This window comes from Lycorma delicatula, chromosome 6, assembly GCF_047948215.1.
Source record: "Lycorma delicatula isolate Av1 chromosome 6, ASM4794821v1, whole genome shotgun sequence".
Classification (NCBI taxonomy): Eukaryota; Metazoa; Arthropoda; class Insecta; order Hemiptera; family Fulgoridae; genus Lycorma; species Lycorma delicatula.
This window is the reverse complement of record NC_134460.1, coordinates 11,089,644-11,112,276: the sequence shown is the minus strand read 5'-3', so window position 1 is coordinate 11,112,276 and position 22,633 is coordinate 11,089,644. Positions and strand designations below refer to the sequence as shown.

Sequence of the window (22,633 nt, the reverse complement as noted above, 5' to 3'; positions counted from 1 at the left end):
TTTTAGTTATGTTTAGGTAGTTTGCTTTTTCAATAGTTAGTTTGTATTTTTTATGATTTTTTTATAATTAATGCACCACACAAGTTCAAGGCTCATGTGTGGGAATATAAAATAGAAATATTTAGTGTGTGAAAGATGGCATGCCTGACCGGGGTTTGAACCTGATCATAAGGGTGAAATTGACATGTTATCATTCGCAATTTGGTGTTGTATTTAGTTATTTAGTAAGTAAACTCATAAAAGCAACCGACTATAAATAATGTAATAAAAAAAGGAAAAAGTTTCATAATTTCTTTTGTTTATGTATTTCTTATCCTTATAAAAAACATGTAAAGCACTTGAAGAACAATAAGCATTACTCAAAGCTGCTTTATATGAGATAAATGATGCACATAATACAGCCAGTTTGGGTAGGGAACAAAATAAGGGGGTATCAATCATCTAAATTTCAATGGGCTTTGAATACAGATATGAAATGGTTCATTCAGTTCAGTAAAGACTATAATAAACAATTTCATCTTTTCTCTAATCTTTTCACTGGTTTATTTGACTTAATAATGAATTGGCAGTTATCTGCTTACAGTATTTAATTCAATTTTAGTCAAATGCCACCAACTTTTTTCCCTTTAATTATTATTAGAATATATATTTTATTTAAAAAAATAACACTATCTGACATGTGCTGCCATCTTACGGCGGTTTGTGAAATTTTGACATCATCTGAAAGCTCAGCTACTTGAAGTCATGTTGTTATTATTTGTTTATATTTTTAGCCTGCATCAAGTGATGTTTCTTTTATGTTACTAATTATAAAAAATAGTGAGTCTGCAGTTTTAAATTTGATAAATAAGTATTTTATATGGCTTTAATTTATTATTTACGTTATGTTTTTATTTTATATGAAGGAAAAATATGTAATTTTTGTTAGCTTTCATTTATTTTAGCTTGTATATGGAAAATTTTTTCGACAATCTTGTTTTGGTTCATTTCGAATAATTAGTTGCTTAACTTGATATATTTATTCTGTTTAACATAGTTTTGTGATTGAGCATAATGTTAAAAGTGATAAATATAAAAACGGTTATATTGTAATAAAGTTTTAATATAGCTCTTCCAAATTAGATGGTCAATTTTAAGTTGAATTTACAGAAAATTTATAATTTTTTAATTTTGTTTTTGTTTACAAGAAGTATTCAATATTTGGGAAAATTAAATTCAGAGATGTATTCAAAATATTTATAAAAATAAAATAAAAAAAATAAGTCTTTTGTGTTTAAATGTTTTTTTGTCAATAATGCAACCAGAATAAGACAAAATTAATGGTAAATGATAAATGACAAATGAAAACTGCAGCTTTGAATGGTTAAATTTTCATTAAGTACACTTATTAACAGGTTGTATTTTAGATTTTCTAATATTTGTGAAATTTTAATGTTTGCAAATTTAATATCTACCTTTTAGCTAATTAATTATTTAAATATTATACATATTCTATCATATTCGTATAGTACATATTACATATGTACAAAGAGTACATATTATACATATAGTACATATTCTACTACATTAAGTTTAGAATCTATTCTTATGAGAATTAAAATATTAATTCTAGATAGTAGAAAAGATATAAAAAAATTATTGTTATTCTATAATCCAGTCTTTTTTTTAAGTAATGTATTTTTTGTTTACAGTGAACATAAATATAAAACAAAAATAGATATGAGATCACCAATTGCATTGGAATATAGCGGCTGGGATCCCCATAAGAAAAATGTTATAATCATACATGGGTTTAATGGAACAGAGCGAAAGTCACCAATGACCTTTGTTAGAAATGGTAAAAGACTCTCTCCAACTTTTTACAATATGTAAATTTCAATAAAATGTATGAAATATTAAAAAATTATATTAGCTATATACAAATTAATTTTATTAAACTTTTGTGGTGAAAATAAAAATTTTAAATGCTTATCATGAAATGTGTTTAGATAATATTAAAGAAATACTATTAAGCTTTTTTTGATATAAATAGTTGTGAAAAATAGAAAAAGGTAACAAAGATGAAACTTATAAACCAGTTTTTAAAAACAGTGTAAAGCAACAACCAAAACAACCACGTAGTTCATTAAAACAGTGATAGATAGCAGCAGCATACATATTGTTATTTTATGTTTACTTCTTCCACTATGGGAAGGTGAAACGTCCACTATAGATATGTAGAAAAATAAACGGGTAATTAAGTTTTCAAAAAATTATTTATTTATTCTAATGAACAAATATTTTATAATTGTTTAACAGATTATTTAAACAGATGTCATTAACATCCATTATATGGCTCATAATAATGAATTTATGTATAATAAAATATAAAAATGCTTCATCTATTTCTCTCTCTCTCTCTCTCTCACACACACACACACACACACACGCACGCACTATTAAGGGGATATTAAGGGCACTCGTTTCATATGAATGAAGAACTGGAGAATGTAATGAAGTAATGGATCAAGGAAAGGCTGCCAGGATTCTTATTGATGGAACGAGAATGCTTGTTCACCAATGATAGAAATGGTAAATGGTAATTACATGGTAAAATAAATGCAAGATTTTTGTAAAAAATAAAATGTACTTCTATACCATATTTGTTTCATTTGTCTCTTTTTATTTTCAAGTTATGAGCAATTGGGAATTATATTTCAGTTACCCCTTATATATATATATTTTTTTTCAGATGTTAATAATGTATGGCAATCCTTAAATAACATTCCAGTAGTTAAATATAGAAAAATGAAAATTAGTACATACTTCTCCATTGAAATTATATATTTTTCTGTATGAGACCACTGCTTGAAGAATACTATTGGTCACTTTTGAAGTTGTTTATGATAAATATAAATGGCTACACTTTGATTAGGTCTTTCATAGTTTAAATTTTTAGGACAATTGAAAAATATTTTATTTTAATTTTAATATGAGGTAAATAAAATACTACAAAACAAGTATGTAACAAGTTACCGCAAACTGCTTTGCCTTTTCCAGTGATACTTTAACTGCTACAAAAGGTCTAAGCAACAATATTAGTAATCTCATAAAAACACTCATTCATATTATTAACTAACAACTGGAGCACTAACTTAACAAAAAATTTATTGAATTGTTTATAAATTATCTTTATTTTTATATTATTAAATTCCCACCATAGGAACAATAATAAATTCCATATGTACCCCAAATACCATTACTGTATCAAAATTATGGTCACCTTTCTTCCCGAGTAAACAATAATATTACAAATGGGTAGTCCTGCAAAGATGGTGTGTGTATTTGTAAAACTGAATTTTTTTTTAAAAAAAGGTGTGATAAAACCATACTTAAAGCTAGAGTTCACAATTATTTTTTGCATAGAATATATGAAAAATAATTTTTCCTATTTTTCTGAGTTTAATTATTACTTGTGTGGATGGAAACAAGCACACTATTTCATTATTTTATGAAAACTTCAAATTGAAATATGTACAAAATAAAAATGAGTTGGAATAAGAATGATTAATTTTATAGGTCTATTAACTTATCAGTTATATAAAACTAGTTGGTTTTACACAGTTTTAATAATAACATATAACAGTTTTGCATGAGGAATTTCAATTTGAAATCATCAAGAATTTTTTTATAACTATCGATGCAAAATATTTAAATGTTTTAGAAAGTATGTTTCAAATGAAATATCTTTTCTATTTTAAAAAACTTAAATTAAATTTTACATACTATTGATTTATGATAATCAAGGTGTCTACTTTTTTTATAATCTTGATTACTTTAAAAGAAATATTTGAACAAATAACATAATGTAAGAGTAAACTTAGCATGATATGTTGTTTTTGAAATAATACAATATATTTCTTAAATTGATTATAAAACTGTGTGAATATGTTTATATATATATATAAATATAGGAATAATTTAATATAATAAAATAAATAATTTCTATAATCTGTTTTTTTCAGCTTATTTAAAAAGAGGAGACTATAATGTATTTACAATTGATTGGGAACCGTTAACAGCGTTTCCATGTTATTTATCGGCTTTAAGTAATACAAGATTAGTAGCACAGTGTGGTGCTCAGTTTTACTCGCATTTAACACAAATGGGTAGTCTTGCTAAGAATATTCATTGTGTAGGACACTCACTTGGGGCCCATGTTTGTGGAATGATAAGCAATCATTTAACACAAAAGATGTATAAAATAATAGGTAAGTCAATTATATAAAAATTTTATGATGTGAACAGAGTATTAATCTATAATAAAAATTAATTTTTTTACAATTCTATTTTCATTAATAAATGTTATACTTCTTCACATAATTCTAGTGAATATTATTATTTTCTCCATTTTTTAAACTACTTAGTATTACCCAAATGCAACTCAAAGAAGTTGAGCATGATTAACACATATGAGTATATTGAATTACTATTTAACAATTTTTTAATAATATAATAATAATAAGTCTATTTGTAAATTTTTTTTAAGCAATATAACACTATGTATAACATATGAATATGGTAATTTCATTGTAAATAATTTTCTAAATTCTTCTTTCAAAATAAAACAAAAAATAATCCACTTAACTTATTTCATGGCCATAAGCCAGATTGGTAGACAAAAATATTTTAAACAAATAAAAATTAATCTTTCAAATAAATAAAATATTATAACATAAATAAAACTTATTCTATATAATGAATGAATGATTACATCTATATTTTACACCTTATTATAACTAAAAACCTATTAAACTTTACAATAATAAAAATAGTTAAAACAATCAATGTAACTAACTGACCTTCCAAATTTTAACAATAAAGAAGTAAATTTCTTTCTACCGTACTGGCATAGTTAATACAAACACACACACACACACACACACACACACACACACGCGCGCGTAATTTTTTTAACAAAAAATTAGTTTCAATTTTTTTTTATAAATTTACTAAGTAAAAAACATCATAAATTATTTTTATAGTTAGTAAGAATGATTTTTCTGAAAACATAATTGTTCGTAATATTTAAGCATTTACTTCATATAATATAAAATTTCTTTGATGGATTATTTTTTTTACAAGCCTCAGACGAGCTTGACCAACTGAACTTACTTTGTCCTGATAATAAATAATTTTGTATTTTTAATAATTAAATTCCCTTAAATTAAATTTACCATTAAATTTCACGTTTCTTACACTTTCAATTTCTATCTTTCAAATATTCAGTCATGCAGTCCTCCTGCAACACATTCAAACCTAACCTCACTCACTCTACAAGTTTCATTCAACAAATAGCACCTGGCAATAAAATGAAACATATTTCCCTTTTCCCTATTATATAATACTTTTTTTTTAAATTAAATAAAAATTCTCTTTATATGGACTATAAAGCTCCCCGGTGTTAAAAATACAGGCCATAAAACTACGCTTGATTAAATCATCAATGCAATCCCTAATTTCAGAAGCCGTTTCAAATAAGTGTACGCTGTATGACTGCACATCCTTGCTGACCTACTTGTTCATTTATACCGTACAACTTCTCTTACTTCTTTATTAATCGATCCCATGCAAACTACCACTTGTTGGAAATAGATTCCCACCCGACACAAGGCATTATTTAAATTTTGAACTATACTAGGCTCAGAGATAAAGGCAAGAGAAAATTGATTTAATCTGATTTTCTTTGGTATACCAGGCACTAACTAGATGATTATTGTCATGAGAAGATCTATAACACTTTTAAAAAGAACTTTTATTTCATGTCACTGAAAACCCATCCTGTATGGTTGACTCTCAAAACACTTTTACCTAAAAATAATGAGCAAAAGACAAGCAAAAAACTATAAATGACTCATACTCATGGGTGAGTGCACACACACACACACACAGAGAGAGAGAGAGAGAGAGAGAGAGAGAGAGAGAGAGAGAGAGAGAGAGAGTGAGTGAGAGAGAGAATTGTAAAATAATTGATTTTTTAACAATTTTATTCAGGTTTAGATCCAGCGAGACCTTTAGTTGATAGATATGGATCAAATGCATTTCGATTGACAAGAGATGATGCCCATATTGTACAAGTAATTCATACAAATGCTGGAATTTTAGGAGAGACTGCACAAGTTGGACATGTTGATTTCTGTATCAATGGAGGCCAAATGCAACCAAGTTGTAAAGCAGAAGGGCGTCGAATAAGTGAGTTATCAATACTAATGAATTTATGACATACATAATAGTAATACTAAATTTTTACTGATAATTTTTATTTTCGTCTGGCAAAAAAAGGAAGAAATGATTTCATTAAACTATTTTTTAGTGTTTTCATTGATTTTTAGATTCTAAATTTTATCAATATTCCTTGGACTCATCTTTGTATGTACTTATTTATGTTTATTATACACACACACATACTCACACACACTTTGTTTTTTGTTTCCGCTGAGTCTGGGAATCCCATTTGTGGACGGAGTGTTGGACTTGCTAACAGGTTCCACTAGATATTATTAAGAGAGAGTATGTGTGCCTGCACCCTACCGACTAAACTTCATATTTCACCAATCGTCCCCTCTCAAGGTCGGGTTCACAATTAAGCATTGCATGTTCCCGGGGAGGTGCATTTAAGTCAGAGGGATCCAGAGTCTCCGTACTTCATCACCATTGCCCAACCATGCAAGTGCGGACAAGTACGGCCTTGCAGAAAGCTGTTTTTCATCCTCCGACCCTTTGGTCATGTTTCTCTGCCTCAGTCATCACCTCAGAAGAAGAAGTCACCACCTCAGTCACTCAGAAGATCCACCTGGAAGCATCCATCAGTTCCTCTCTTCCTGGACTTTGGTTTGCAGGACCCCTGCCACTAATCCGGCGACTGTTTCAAAATGGTACTAGCTTTTCAACATGGTGCCAATTATTAGGAGATCGATTGCAGCTCCTGAAGCATGATCTACTAGCCATCGTGGTCCCCTGATCGCTGCCACATTGGGTTCTGAGATGAAGATAACATACATCGTCTCTCTCTGGCTCGTTGCCCAACATATGTCCATGGCATCCCTGGATCTGTTAGCATTAAACAGGAGGTATCTCATTTTGTGGTCTGACTAAGCTTGTGGTCTAACTACTGGCTCGATGGCCCTCCATACCACATAATACACAGTGTGCTACTTACACACTGCTTTCTCCTGTGTCCAGGCTTCCCACATGAAAAGCACAAGTTTGACCTGTTGGGGGCGGTGGAAGTCGAAGCCCAGTGTCCCGAACACCAGAAACACCTGGGGTCTTCCTTAGTAGCACCCGACAGGACTGCCACCCTATGCGGATTCCTCCGACCACCATGCAAGTAGCTGCTCTCCTAGGAGAGGCCTTCTTTAAGAGAATGGTCTGGTTAAGAGAATCATTGGTACGAAGTGGGGAGCAAACTAAGACGTATTTTCTATGGTGTTTAAAAGTTATGTGAGACCCGTGCTCGAGTATGGAAGTGAACTACTGATTACAGCACCGGAGTCCACTATCCAAAAAATTGAAAAATTACAACATAGCCACTCAGAGTTATTACAGGTGCCCCAAAAAAAATTCCAATTACAGCTATGCAGTTGCAAACGTGTATAGAACCCATCAAAATAAGAAATGAGATTGTAGCATTTACAATGAGCAAGAAACTGCAGCGTTTGGAAATTGGTTACTGAAAGAATTGCAAACTTGCTACCACATGACTTAAAACCCAGGTGTCACATTTATGAATAAAATAGACTCAATTAGAAAAGATAAAGTACTTGCCATTGGTACTAGAGAAAATTCCGTTATGATTCCACCAAGGATCCCTACAAAATCAGCAGAAGCCAAATTACAGCTCCTGCAGCCGATAAACAAAGTTGCTCAAGGACAGAGCTAAAGAATTTTGTGCTCCAAACCATAAGAGAGCAGTACCCCACACCCCTACAGTTACATGTGTTCACAGACGGTTTTGCAAATACTGCAAGAAGGATGGAAGGACTGGAGTTTATGCAGAAGCTTTCAAGTTATCAGAGCCTGTGGGGAAGCTAGACAGTAACTTTGTCGGCGAGGTCAGAGCAGGTTTTCTCACTTTGGAATTCATATAAAAGATCAAACTGCAGAATGTCGTTATCTTGATTGATTTGCAAACTGCCGTAATTGCCATTTCTGATGCTTCCTGTTCTTCTACAAATAAAGTTAATATGTGTGAGGTATTGATTGAGGAGTTCATTTTAGAAGGCATACAAGTCGTTTTACAGTGGATACCGGCACACTGTGGATTATCGGGCAATGAAAAAACTGATCAATTATCTAAAGAAGGTGCTAGAAAGGAACAGCCCGATAAGCCAATATCTTTTCTGACGGCAAAACAATTAACTAAAACATCAATGATGGGAGAGTTGGAACAGAAATGGCGGCTAGAGTTAAAGGAGAAGCAATGGGCATCATTACTTGATGAAAAGGGAAGGGTGCTAATAGATCTTCCAAGGGTTGCACAATTTCAAATGAAGATGGGGCATGACTATCTCCAGAGCCACCTCCACTTCATTGAAGTCGCTGAAAAAAAGTTAAATTTAGCCAGATACTTAACGAACAGTTTAAACAATAAAATTATGATAAATTTAAAAAAATGTCACTTGTCTAATCAATTCAATAACTTGGATTATTTTAAAAACTATATAAGAAAATCAATTAAAATGAATAATAATGTAATCCTAGTTCCCAATCCATCTGAGGCAGCAAATCTTAATCACCATAATATACTGAAGTCACACGTTCATCAATGACTAGTCTAGGAAGAAGTTTTTTTATAGTGATTAAAAAAACCTTAACTTTTCTGTCGATTTCCCCATTGTCATCACTAAATTACGTCGCTATATTATTTAGGTAATAAGTTATAGTCAGTATATCACAGATTACATGCCCTAAACCAAAATATTTTTTTTCAGAAGTAATTTTTTAAACAAAGCTGCAAATCTTAACATAAAGAAAAATAAAAATTATTCATTTTTTAATCCTGACTTGTAAAATATCTAGCAATTAATTATTAATATATATATGTATATATACTAAATAAAAATTATCTGTATGACACAATTAAAAAAAAAAATAACGCAAAGAAAATAAATTAACTAATTAGTCTTTTTTTTTTTTCAGGACAAGCACGGTGCAGTCATTTTAAGAGTGTATGTTTTTTCGTATCGACGATAAGTAACCAAGGTAAAAGACATAGGGGTGTTCCATGTACACAATCCTGTCGACCAATTTTGCCAATTCATTTCGGTCAGTCTGTTCCTATGGGTGAACATACACCTGATGGGTAAGCGGTAGAAGAATAAATTTGCATGTTATTTTTTTAAATTAGTTTTAACTGTAGGTAACCTTATAAGAGATTAAAATTGTCAACTTTATTAAAGCCAGGAGGCTTTAATAAAAGTCTTTATAATTAATATAAGCCTTTATGAAAAGGTACTAAATTACACTAACTTGAAATTAATTTAAAGACTGTAATGATTGTGCTTATAGAATTCAATTAATTAAAATTGGTTAACAAAGAATGAATTATAAAAACGTAAACAATTACTATTACTGAATGTTAAATGTTATATTTCAACATTAATATATATGTCTGCATACACACAAAAACACAAGCCTAGTTACTTGTTCCATTAAAAAACCTCTCATTCCTTAATTTCCCCCTTCTCAGTTATATAATTTTCTGATGATGTAAACTAACTTAATTTAAAAAGTATAACCATAATTTATTAAAAATTATAAAAAAGTAATATATAAACACAAAATAGACTGGAAATGCACATGTCACATGCTAAAAGCGAATTAAACTACAAATACAATTAGAATTTAACTCAGAAGAACAAAAATACCAATTGGCATTCGCCAAATGGCAAAAATAAACGACTCCTCTTGACGGTTACTCCTTAATGAAGATCTTCAATATGACACAGTGTCCTTAACTTGAAGAAATGAATGGTACCATGAATTGATGGTAGCATTCCATTCACTCTACTACTCATCGTGAATCACACTCTTCAGAAAACGAGGTCATTCGAAAAAACGCATTTAGTGAAAGGAGGCTACAAACAAGCCTCTATTGCCGCACGATCAGTGCAATCATTCCCAGAAATTCCAATATGGCTGAGGATCCAGCAGAAGATCACAGTTGTATTACATTGAGTCATTTCAAAGATGATAGATTGTATATCATAGACAACAGGGTGTCCGGAGTACATATAATGGCTTGCAAGGCACTCATGAAATCTGAAGAGATAAATATGTATCGGAACGTTTAGTAAGTTTTCTGGTGGAAAATTTTCGGATACAGTCGTTCCAACTCAAATTCGAAAGGACCGACAACAGAGGAAACCCCCAACAAATGCAAGGAGATTCCCTTGTATACCCCAATCGTGCAGTTTAAGAAAACCTCTCCATCAAGCCTCTCAATCGCACTTTGCAAATCGAGGAATACAGCAACGATAGGTTGGCGAAGTAGAAAGGCGTTTTGAATGACAGATTCAAGAGTAACTACATGATCGACAAAGAATCTACCTTGGCGGAAACCGCATTATTCGGGAGCAGAACGTTTTTCACAAGGTACCACACTAGAACGGTAGGTTTACCATTTGTTCCATCATCTTGTACAGGCCACTGATCAAGGAGGTGGGACGACAACTTGAGGGACGTGATTTATCTTTACAAAGTTTCAGTTCTGGAATCACCAATGTTGCTGACTGATAATCAGGATAATCCTGATCAGAAAATATTCTATTATAGATACACAAAAGATGACGTAATGCATCTGGGAGGTGTGATAACACACCGAGCCTGATATTATCATTACCGGGGAAGTGTCACGGAAATTATTCAAGGCATACCTTAGCTCATCAATAAAAAAAGGTATGTTTAATTCATTTCGCAAGTCCCTAGTCACAAACGGGATATTTTCTACGTGCACTGTCATAAACTCAGGACAGTACGGTATGATGATGTAAGTGAAACTGACCTTAGGCCGACATCCGCGGGACGAATAGTAGCGTCTCGGCCGTTCATCCGGAGGTCCCGGGTTCGAATCCGGATCAGGCATGGCATTTTCAAACACGCTACAATCATTCATCTAATACTCTGAAGCAATACCTAACGGTGGTCCCCGAGGTTAAACCAAAAAAAAAGAAAAGTGAAACTCACATAAACGAGTTTCCAAAGTGTTCGCTACATCAATTGGCGCGGTGATGAGGATGCCGTTGTTTTCCAGTCCAATCGGCAGCGGAGATTATCCTGATCCCCAAATGGTCCAAACTTTTTTCCATACAACAGATGATGGAGTTGAAATGAAATCGATATAATTCACCTATGATTTCCGTTTAACACACTGAAACACTCAACACCATACAGCTCTCGCACTGCGGAAGGCATTTCTGTCGTTTTTCGTCTATTCATCTTTTTCGTTCGTTTATGCCATTTGGCGTACGCCATCTGTTATATTTCATTAATGTTATGTTTCATTGTTTATTTTGCTTTTCGCAGCGTTATAGACATGTGCCATCTAAGCTATTTTTTTTTTTTTTTTTTTTATTACCGTTGTCAAAATTTTAAGTTAATTTTTAATATTTATTGATTATTTATTAATTGGATTTAGTTAGTAATTTACTTTAAATGTATGCCTCATAATTTAAAATTAATTGCACTAACAAATCCTTTTCTGTATTTATTATAATATTACATAAAACACTTAATGGGTTAATTAACATATTAATTTAAATTTTATTTAATTAATCACTTACACCCATAGCGATTTTAATTAATCATATTGGGTATAGAAATATTATAGAAGAAAAAGTTATTTCAATATGAATTAATTCGTACAAGATAAAGCACCCTTTTCACTACCAATTCCTACACCTGAAAAATAACCTACGACACAAAATAATACTTTGTAGCTTCTACAAAGTTGTCCTTTTACACATCATGTTTGAATAAGACTATTCTGAATATATAAAGAATCTGAAATTATAATTGAGATTTATATATATATATATATATATATATATATATATATATATATATTATTTTTCTAAAATCAATCCTTTGAAGACCCATACCACCTCCGCACTAATAATATAAATTCAAATATATATAATTCAACTTAATCCACCCAGTACATATATAAGACAACTCTTTACCTTATTTATATACTTACAATTTTTTACGAAAGCACTTTCGCGAAATGCCGCATCATCAGTCGTGTGATGCTTATGAAATTACGTATTAAACGATTAAAAATTAAATATGTAATTTAAAAAAAAGTTATAAATATCACACGACTGATAATGCAGGATTCCGCGAAAATGCTTCGTGAAAAATTACAAATAAGGTAAGTGTTGGGTAAAGTTAACAAAAAACACACAGCTAGTATTTGCCAAAAGAAATTGGACTTTATTGAAACCCAATGAATTTATGTTATAATTATCATAACTTAATACTACTTAATATATCAGCTGAATTAACAAATGAATAATGCTGTTAAATACAAAAATACGAGAATAATCCTTTATAAATACACAGTGTAACAGAGTCGAAAATAAGAGAGTTGTTTACAATAATTTCAGTATAGAAGGCGTTAAATCACAATATAAACACATTAAAATCAATAATACTATATGAAATATATCGCACATGAGTTTTATAAGTCTGAAGTAGTGTTGAGATTAAAACTAGATTTGATGAGAACGATAGTTTGCATTTAATAACCCATAAAATGGGCTACACATAAACGTTTAATATGAATAATGATGAATAATTTGCACTTGCCTGTATCACACACAAATATTAGCAAGAGATGAACTCGTAAAAGCAAGTACAGATGAATACCTATGTAATCCTGGGCGTAGTCCGCACGGGTGTATCAGGAATACAGAGGTGTGATGTGGTTTGGTGGTAGAATGATGCGTAGAATCTCAGATGTGTAGTGATGAGTTTGAGATTCTGCTTGAATGAGAATGTTACCACAAAGTTTGCAGGAGAGTATGGCCATAGGCGACTGCACTGGTGAGATGTTGGATTTACTCTGCCGAAAAGATGGTGAAAGAAAAAGGGGGTAACCAGATCCAGTTAGTGGACAGGTGAGAGTGTGTGTAAAAGACAAGAGATGTGTGCATGTATTAGTAAGGGGACGAAAAAATAACGGGTGTATGAAAAGGGTAGTCAGAAATAACTCGATAGAAGAATGGACGCGGTCGCTAAGGATGACGGTGGGAGGGTCGAACACAAGAACAATAATAGAAACAGGTGGACTTGACAAACACAGAAATACGAAACAAAGTGAGATTTAAACATTCCTTGTAAAAAAACAACGGGACCCACCCTAGCTTGGAATTCGTAGAAAATAACGGAAAACTTTATGCCAGAATGGCGTAAACAGTAAGAGTTCTCTTATATTTGTACTTGGGTGGATTAAGTTGAATTTTATATATATATATATATAAAATTATACTTATATAACTATAATGAGATAATTATAGTTGAAACAGTATTTGTTGGTTCATTATTGAAAGATTGCTATGAAGCACTCGGTTCATTGGTGCTCCAGAACTTAAAAACAGTTTAATATTTGATGAAAAACTTTCGTAAAAAGCTTTTATATGATAAAAATCTCAATAAAGGAATCTTTTTCAGTTCTATTCTGTATACTGACAGAATTGACCGTTTACTTATAAATAATAAAATGCATAAAACAATAGAAAAACAATTATCGTTAATTTTTATTTTATTTTTCAGAGTAAGAGGAACGTATTGCGTCCAAATGGTAGATAACCGAAGATGTCCGTTCGATTGATTTTTATCACGACGACTATATAAAACAAAACGAAGATCTAAAGTAGAATATAAATCTTTTCGATCTGATTAATACGCCATAATTAGAATAAAATGCGATCAAGTAATCAGCGATAAAAACTAAATAATGTAATCATCATTGCCAAAGGTCATAAAACTTCTTCATAGTTCCGTGATATTGTAATTAAATAAATTTCAGCGTATAGTCTAATTAATGGAAACAAATATCTTATATTTCAGAAAAACGCTAAGTAGTTCGCTTTTACGCCCGTTATTCTCCTACATAACTTTAATTATAAGTGTTTATAATTTAAAAAAAAAAAAAACTGTGTATAAAATATTTTCTAAAATGCGAACTTATATAAATAGAAATAAAATAATTTTTAACTGTAAACAGTTTCGTAACATAATAATTAGAGATATTTCACTATTCACAAAAATTGATTGGTGACTGAAAAAATAAATAATTAAATTAATGTAAACAAAAATTAAAAGATTTTCCAGGTAAAACCTTATTTTGTAGGTTCTCGTTTATAGATAACATTCACTGCCCAAATGATAAAACGTGTTTTGTCTCTATAATCACACTATAATTAATATTATAAAAAGATACATATATACATATAAAATAAAAATATACATGAAGTCAAAATAAACATATGTTTCGGTAAATTTGATTAATCCAATGAATATGCATAATTACTCGGTGAATTTGATTAGTCGCCTCCAATTTTGGAGAATTTAATAAATATATAACAATATATTAAATGTACCGGTTATTTTACGTATTCTCCATGTTAAAATATTTTCCATATTAAAATAACTCGACTGTAAGCAATTATTTTTTTTTTTTTTGTCTTCAGTCATTTGACTGGTTTGATGCAGCTCTCCAAGATTCCCTATCTAGTGCTAGTCATTTCATTTCAGTATACCCTCTACATCCTACATCCCCAACAATTTGTTTCACATACTCCAAACGTGGCCTGCCTACACAATTTTTCCCTTCTACCTGTCCTTCCAATATTAAAGCGACTATTCCAGGATGCCTTAGTATGTGGCCTATAAGTCTGTCTCTTCTTTTAACTATATTTTTCCAAATGATTCTTTCTTCATCTATTTGCCGCAATACCTCTTCGTTTGTCACTTTATCCACCCATCTGATTTTTAACATTCTCCTATAGCACCGCATTTCAAAAGCTTCTAATCTTTTCTTCTCAGATACTCCGATCGTCCAAGTTTCACTTCCATATAAAGCGACACTCCAAACATACACTTTCAAAAATCTTTTCCTGACATTTAAATTAATTTTTGATGTAAACAACTTATATTTCTTACTGAAGGCTCGTTTAGCTTGTGCTATTCGGCATTTTATATCGCTCCTGCTTCGTCCATCTTTAGTAATTTTACTTCCCAAATAACAAAATTCTTCTACCTCCATAATCTTTTCTCCTCCTATTTTCACATTCAGCGGTCCATCTTTTTTATTTCTACTACATTTCATTACTTTTGTTTTGTTCTTGTTTATTTTCACGCGATAGTTCTTGCGTAGGACTTCATCTATGCCGTTCATTGTTTCTTCTAAATCCTTTTTACTCTCGGCTAGAATTACTATATCATCAGCAAATCGTAGCATCTTTATCTTTTCACCTTGTACTGTTACTCCGAATCTAAATCGTTCTTTAACATCATTAACTGCTAGTTCCATGTAAAGATTAAAAAGTAACGGAGAGAGGGAACATCCTTGTCGGACTCCCTTTCTTATTAGGGCTTCTTTCTTATGTTCTTCAATTGTTATTGTTGCTGTTTGGTTCCTGTACATGTTAGCAATTGTTCTTCTATCTCTGTATTTGAACCCTAATTTTTTTAAAATGCTGAACATTTTATTCCAGTCTACGTTATCGAAAGCCTTTTCTAGGTCTATAAACGCCAAGTATGTTGGTTTGTTTTTCTTTAATCTTCCTTCTACTATTAATCTGAGGCCTAAAATTCTGTAAGCAATAATTATTGAAATTATTATTCAAATAATCAACACATTACTGTTAATTAGTCGAGGTCAGTGAGTGTAGGTTATATTTGGTTCGATTTTTTTTTATATTTATCCTCCGGGATCCACCGTTAGGCATTCTTCAGAGGAAAAAGTGGAGAAGAATGAAACAAAGTACCTTTTTTGATTACGTTTTATTATAAATATTACAGTATCAACCGCCAAATAATATATTAATAAATAAATACTTGTGTGAAAAATTATCCAATTTCCTGGTTAATTTCGATCAAAAGTATTCAGTCTCATCGGAAAATAAACAACGCGACTAAAATACGATTGTTTTAAAGTTATTACTTACTTTGATATGATCTACATACATTTTTCATCATATTCCGAAATTTCGGAATATTAAACTCTGTTATTTTACGTAACTGTCAAGGTTTCAAAATTTTCAAGTTTAAAAAATCTATTATAGATTATTAATTTAAATATAATGTATTTACGGATATACTAGATTGTATTTTTACCTCAGGAAATTCTAGAATTTAGTTTTAACCAAATATTTTAGTATTGTACTTAATTATATATAGTAATTTTTAAACAAAACGATTTCATTTATGTCAATTAGTGTGTAGTGCAATGCGATGTCATAGATATTTTCAACCGAATTTAATTTAAAATAAGTTTTGTTTCTGTTCCTTTTTTGTTCACTTTTTATTGTATATTTTCGTGATTTTATTTATTTATTATTTTAATTTTTCCTTTTTATTGTGTTCCTTACTTATTTTAACACTGGAGTTTGGGAAAACGATTTTTCTTAATCTCCCGGAATCTGTCGTTCGTCTAGGTGGAAGCTTTTATTTCGATCGCTTGGCGTAATCTTTCCGGTTGTTAACATTGGAGGTTAACAACCTGTTGGAGACAGGTTGAAGAGAGCACACAGGGGGATACTACTGGGAGTAGTATCTGCCTATAGAACTGTTTCTTACGAGGCCCTCTGTGTGCTCTCGGGAATGTTACCGATTGACCTTATCGCCAGATATAAAACCGACAGGTCTTTAGGGAGAGCAGAAATAGAAGTCAGGGAAAACATACATAGAATCTGACAGGAGAGATGGGCGGAGGCCGGAGTGGCTGGATGGAAAAGAACCTTAATTCCAGAATTAACAGGATGGATAAACAGGCGGCATGGAGAAACTGACTATTGGATCACCCAGTTCCTGACGGGACGTGGATGTTTCAATGGTTATCTCCATAAGGTGGGAAGAAGGAATGAACCCGCGTGCATGTACCGCGAACAGGACGATGATTCTGAGCATACGTTTTTAGTATGTAATAAATGGATAAGACTAAGACACGACGCGGGTATTCATGGAAAAACGCCGAAGGAAACCGTGGATTTCATGCTCAGCAGTAAGGAGAACTGGAGGAAGGTCGCTGATTATATAAAGACAGTACTAAAACAGAGAATGAAGATGAAAGAAGTATGGGTTTCTAGTATGTTAGGTCGGGTGGATAGCCTCAGCGGTGAGAGCCAGCATTCTTAGGTGTGCTGGTTTCAATGATCCGCTGAGGACTCCTTGGGGTGTGCTGTAGGGACAAGAGAGTATTATGAAAGATCCGGGGGTCACATCACGACCTGTAGGTATGATGTGGTTCCATAGAGGACATAATAGAGAATAAAAAATCTCCACCGGTAGGTCTGACCTGCCATGCCGGTATATAGCCGGTAGGCGGGGAGGGCCTATTAGAGTAACGGGACACTCCCCTGGGTGGCGTAATACCATCAAGTCGGTCACACATAGCATTAATTTTCTCGACATCAATTCTGGTTTCTCCATCGTTGCGGTGCTTTCCCTTGATTCGAGCACGATCTTTTCCGTTTATTATTGTCGTATGTGATTCATTTTTCATTATCCACAATCAGCAGTTTCAATTATGATTCGAATTGTTCCGTTTTATAAATAATTTGAAGATGGAAGTACGATTCGTTAAATTTTCGGTGTATACAAAGCCCATAGGCGTATACAAAGTCTATAGGTTAACTCGTCACAAAATCAGCTGTTTAACAGCTGATTTTCAAAGTCGAAGGTTCTGAGATTAAAATCCTAATAAAGTCAGTTGCTTTTATTGGGATTTGAATTCTAGACAAAAGATACCGGTGTACTTTGGCGGTTGCGGTTCAATTAACCGCGTCTCAGTAATGATCAGCCTGAGTGTACAAGACTAGAAATCATTTACATGTGATATATATCATTCTCATTTCATCGGGCCTCATCTTTTTTATGATGAAATCAAAAAAGGATTGATCAGAACCGGCACTTCGGCTACGATGATATCAATAACAAACTAAACATCGACCAAAAAATTGTTTTAAATCAACTGAAAGCTGAATACAAAAAAGTTCAATGTTTGTATATTATTTTCTACTAATAAGAACGTTCCAGTCGGTTGAACTAGTGAACAATAAGCAACCCCTACGCCACAATGAGATGAGGATGATATGGAGATTAGGAGTCTTCTAAGACTCAGACCGACATTCCTGAGATATAGTTAATCGAAGCCCAACCACAAGTACACCGATATACACTGTCTATTCAAAGCCGTATACAAACAACTAATCTTTACTAGGATTTGAACATCAGAACCTTCGGTTTCGAAAATCAGCTCTTAAACATTTTATTACAAAGTTGGCTTCAAAATAGGCCTGAGAAAACCATTCATATCAGTTTTTTGTCCAGAAATAAACAGATGTTCTTCAGTACACGATTGCCTTAAAAATGGCGATCAGAACGGCAAATATTTTATTACATTTTTTTTGAAATATATATTAAAAAAACACACGTTTTAAGTTCGCATTAAAATACGAGGAATCTTTTCCTAGAATCTCTAAATTAAGTGCGTTAAAAATTGTAATCATCCAACCTAACATCGAAATGTCACTTCTTACTAGGACAATTTATCAGACAATTTGAAAAAAAAGAATTTCGCTAATTTCGATACGCTTGTATAAAAGAATAAATTTTCTCTTTAGTTGACACATATTTACCTAATTTTCATTACAAAAATTTTAAATTGAGTTAAAAAAAATTTTTTTGTTATCAAAGAAAATAAATTAATATTTCTTCTCTTCTGTTTATGTTTATTTTATATAAAATAATTACTTCTAAATATGTTCGCAATATGTGAAACGAAAGCCTATTCAGTCGTTGTTTTTACATTGGCTATTGCTACATTCACATCTACAATAAATTTTTACATATTATATTTTAATAATAAATTTGTATTAGAAATATTTAGAATTATAAAATTACCATTTATTGTAATAGAAATATTACACTTATTTATTTTTCGGGAGTAAAGTCTATGAGAATACTTGGATTTTAAATTGAAATATTACAGGCAAGTAAATAATACACTTTTAGATAATAAATACAAAAAATTATGACTTACATGACCCACATGTTAATGACGAATTTCATCTACGATCTTAGGACAAAAGGTAAATCGTAAAACCAACCGTTTAACAATAACAGATTAAACACTGAGACGAACATGTCATAACGTACGTCTAGTTAAAAATATGCAATTCACTCTTATAAATTACGGTTAACCATTAGTCGATATTTCAGTGGACAGTGTTTTCCTTAAGGTTACTAATTATTCATAATCAGCGTCTGAAACATATTTTGATAAATAAATAGTCTTTATGCTTAAAGAATTAAATTTCCATTTTCTACACTGCAGGTTGTCCCAAATTTTTAACATTTAAAAAGCATTTTTGTTTTCTCCGTCGATTTCCCCGCTCCTTGGAGCCGGATTTGCGACTAGGCATAAGCTCAGCTTCAAGGGGTGTCATCCCCTCTAATTACCTCGGAAGGGCAAAGACCCCGCAAAGGCAGCCGGAACTCGGTCTTCCTTGCTTACCATGTCTCAAATGAGGAGATTCCAAAGGGTTCCTCTCACCGGGACTCCGGTGTTAACACCTCACCTGTAACGAGCCCCACTGGGATCCCCCGACGAGACTACGGTCTTACTTTTCCCCCAACGGCACTTTTCCCCACCCGATCGTCGAAGATGAGACGCCGGAGCCTCCCACACCACCCGGATGAGGCTGTCTCTTGCAGATACCACAGCGCAGCTGTGAACATATTCATGGCGCTGGCGCAGGTGGAACCACCTTAAATCCTCGACCTACGGGTGCGTGTTTGTGCGATCTACATGACAGACAGCGAAGTTCCTGTGTGCAGTCCCTCCTCACGTGGCCGGCCATACCGCAGGCAAAACAATGACCGCTTTGGACTGGACCAACACAAAACTTGGCCGTATGCCCTCCACCCCATCACCGAAAGCAAAGGTCATCTGAGTCACGTCGAGTCACCCGGCAGGCCACCCAGTCAATACGGATGCGCCCGTCGGACAGTAGTTTCTCCGCAAGAAAAGGTGGCACGGCCAAAGTGACCACCTGTGTTGACCCGTAGGCCGGCCGCATAGGCAGAATTTTCACGGACACTGACTTCCCAATGACCGTACGTAGTTCCTTCATGAACTCATCCCTTGTGGTAATTACGTTTAAGTCCTTGACAACATGAGTTCTCCTGCTAACCTTCCCAGTTAATGCCGCAGTGGTACCCCCGACCTTCTCCACAATGTCTCTGCCAAAGTTGTTCTGCAACACCACCGTCAGCAAGCAGATGAAAGTCTTCTCCCTGACCCTGCCTTGCGGATAGAGCTCCCGTCTCCCCTGGCAACACCGCACCCTTTACGGAGCGGATGAGGTTCGCATAGGTCTTCCCCTCTGCCTTAACTACAACCGTGGTGATCGGTGAACTTGGCGATATCTTCTTGCCCTTAGATGGCTGCGCCAATGTCAAACTGAAGAGATGAATAAAGTGTTTCGTCCATACGCCTGAACACGTACTCTACAGAGCACCGTAAAATCTGACCGTAACGCTCCGAAGATCCAGAAAAGCAGACCGGGTGATCTTGACCTCCTGGAATACACGTAGAACTACTCCACGGCCACCAACCGCCGTATCAATCACTCTATCTCCTTGGACCGATGCGGGCCGGCCAAGTTGACAACAGTATAATCTTCTCTGTTCAAATGTAAATATGCCGATGTAAACAAACTTACAAATGTAAACAGATTTACAGCTGTATAAACAAGCCCCTAGCAACGCTAGGCTAAGTTCAAAATTGCAAAAAAAAAAATTATTCCAAACTAACAAAACCAAACAACTAAACTAAAAACTAAAACAACCTAACACAAATATAAATCCCCAAACAAACACTCAAGAAATCAAAAACCATAAGTAACAATGAAAAATACCTAAATATAACTCATAATCACAGAGCTCCTATGCACACAACCTAGCCCGTCGACGTTACCTGTGGTATTGCACATACTAATATATTAAACTACTATATGGTAACCCTGACTGTACATCTGTGCCATGATGTGATTATAACGTATTGCAATAAATTATTAAGTTTTCCTACTAAGATTATGTATGGGATCCTTTTAGTGTGTGCGCTCAAAATAATTTAAACTACACCACAATTTGACATAGATTTTATTTTCCAGTTGTGCGTATTTTAATTTGAAGATCGATTAATTATTCTATACAAGACTCGTTTAAGATTTACAAAACATCCTTTCCTCGTAGAATTTAAATTAATCTTGAATTTGGAACTTTTCATCAAGTTATTTAAAACTGATTTTTTTATAAAGTCATTTCTTGATTTTAAAGCGTCTACTGGAGCAAAAACACCCATAAATTTTTCGTTAACCTGTTGCGGCTAAGAAAAAAATTTGCCTTGATTTCTTTTCCAAAGGTAAAATAATGCTAAACTAAAATTCTTCGGATATAAACTGTGAATAATTAGTGATTTTGCAACTTGATTTTGTGTTTTCCAAACACATTTGATTTTTGATAAAGGCTCAGATTTTCACGTTTTATTCAAATTTATTTTCGACTGATTTTAAAATGTTTTGTATAATTTAAAAAAAAAACTAAAATTTACGTCAAGCCTATAAAAACGCGGGTTTTGTCTCAATTTTTTTTTATTCTACAATGATTTTCGCTTAAATTACTTAAGTTATAATTTGGGAACAAAATATTTTTTAAAAAAATTTCAGGTCAAATTTTATACACACATTTCGCTGTATAACAAGTGTTCCAAAAATCTTAGTAATAATTAAAATTTCGAACAGAAATCAAAGTGAAATATTTTACTAACCACAACTCAAAAACAAAGCGTGTTTGGACGTAATTTTTCCAAACGTGATTTAAATTATTACAGCTAGCAGGAAAATCCCGCCCGGATGATTAAACTCTTGTCATCGCAAAATCAGCTGATATTTTTATTCTTTGTAAAGGCTGTTGCTTTTGTATGAATTTGAATGAATGTGACCTTTGGTGTTTTTTTTCGAAAAATTATATTTATAACAAAATTAGTTATTCAGACTCCATTCCTGCTGTTAAATATGTTTTCAACAGATAGGCCGTACACAACTTTCCCATCTGCCTTTTCAAAAGTATTGATACTAAAAACGTTCACAAAACTTTCACTTAGATTATTATTTAAATAAAATAATATTCACATAAATAATCATCAGAATATTTACATAACACCTCGTCTAAATCAGTCACGTAGGGGCCTTATCATCTACAGTACATTAACTCTGTTGTAAAATGGTAATAAGCGTAAATATTAATTAGTCTTCTAATTTAATAAGCAAAAATAAAAACTTTTTTTTTTGTAATAAAATTA

At 32.6% G+C, this 22,633-nt stretch overlaps 1 protein-coding gene and 1 long non-coding RNA gene across 2 annotated transcripts in view; one reads left to right on the top strand and one right to left on the bottom strand.

Moving 5' to 3' along the window:
* LOC142326501 (phospholipase A1) overlaps positions 1–13,873 on the top strand; it is a 131,709-nt gene extending 117,836 nt beyond the window's left edge. Inside the window, exons 4-8 of the mRNA XM_075369081.1 lie at positions 1,692–1,837; positions 4,005–4,250; positions 6,034–6,231; positions 9,181–9,343; positions 13,816–13,873. Of these exons, the coding sequence (XP_075225196.1) occupies positions 1,692–1,837; positions 4,005–4,250; positions 6,034–6,231; positions 9,181–9,343; positions 13,816–13,873 (811 nt within the window). The remainder of the gene's footprint in view (positions 1–1,691; positions 1,838–4,004; positions 4,251–6,033; positions 6,232–9,180; positions 9,344–13,815) is intronic.
* The window catches only part of LOC142326545 (uncharacterized), a 295,602-nt gene that overhangs the window by 133,464 nt on the left and 139,505 nt on the right, over positions 1–22,633 (bottom strand). The gene's annotated exons all lie outside the window — the stretch shown is intronic.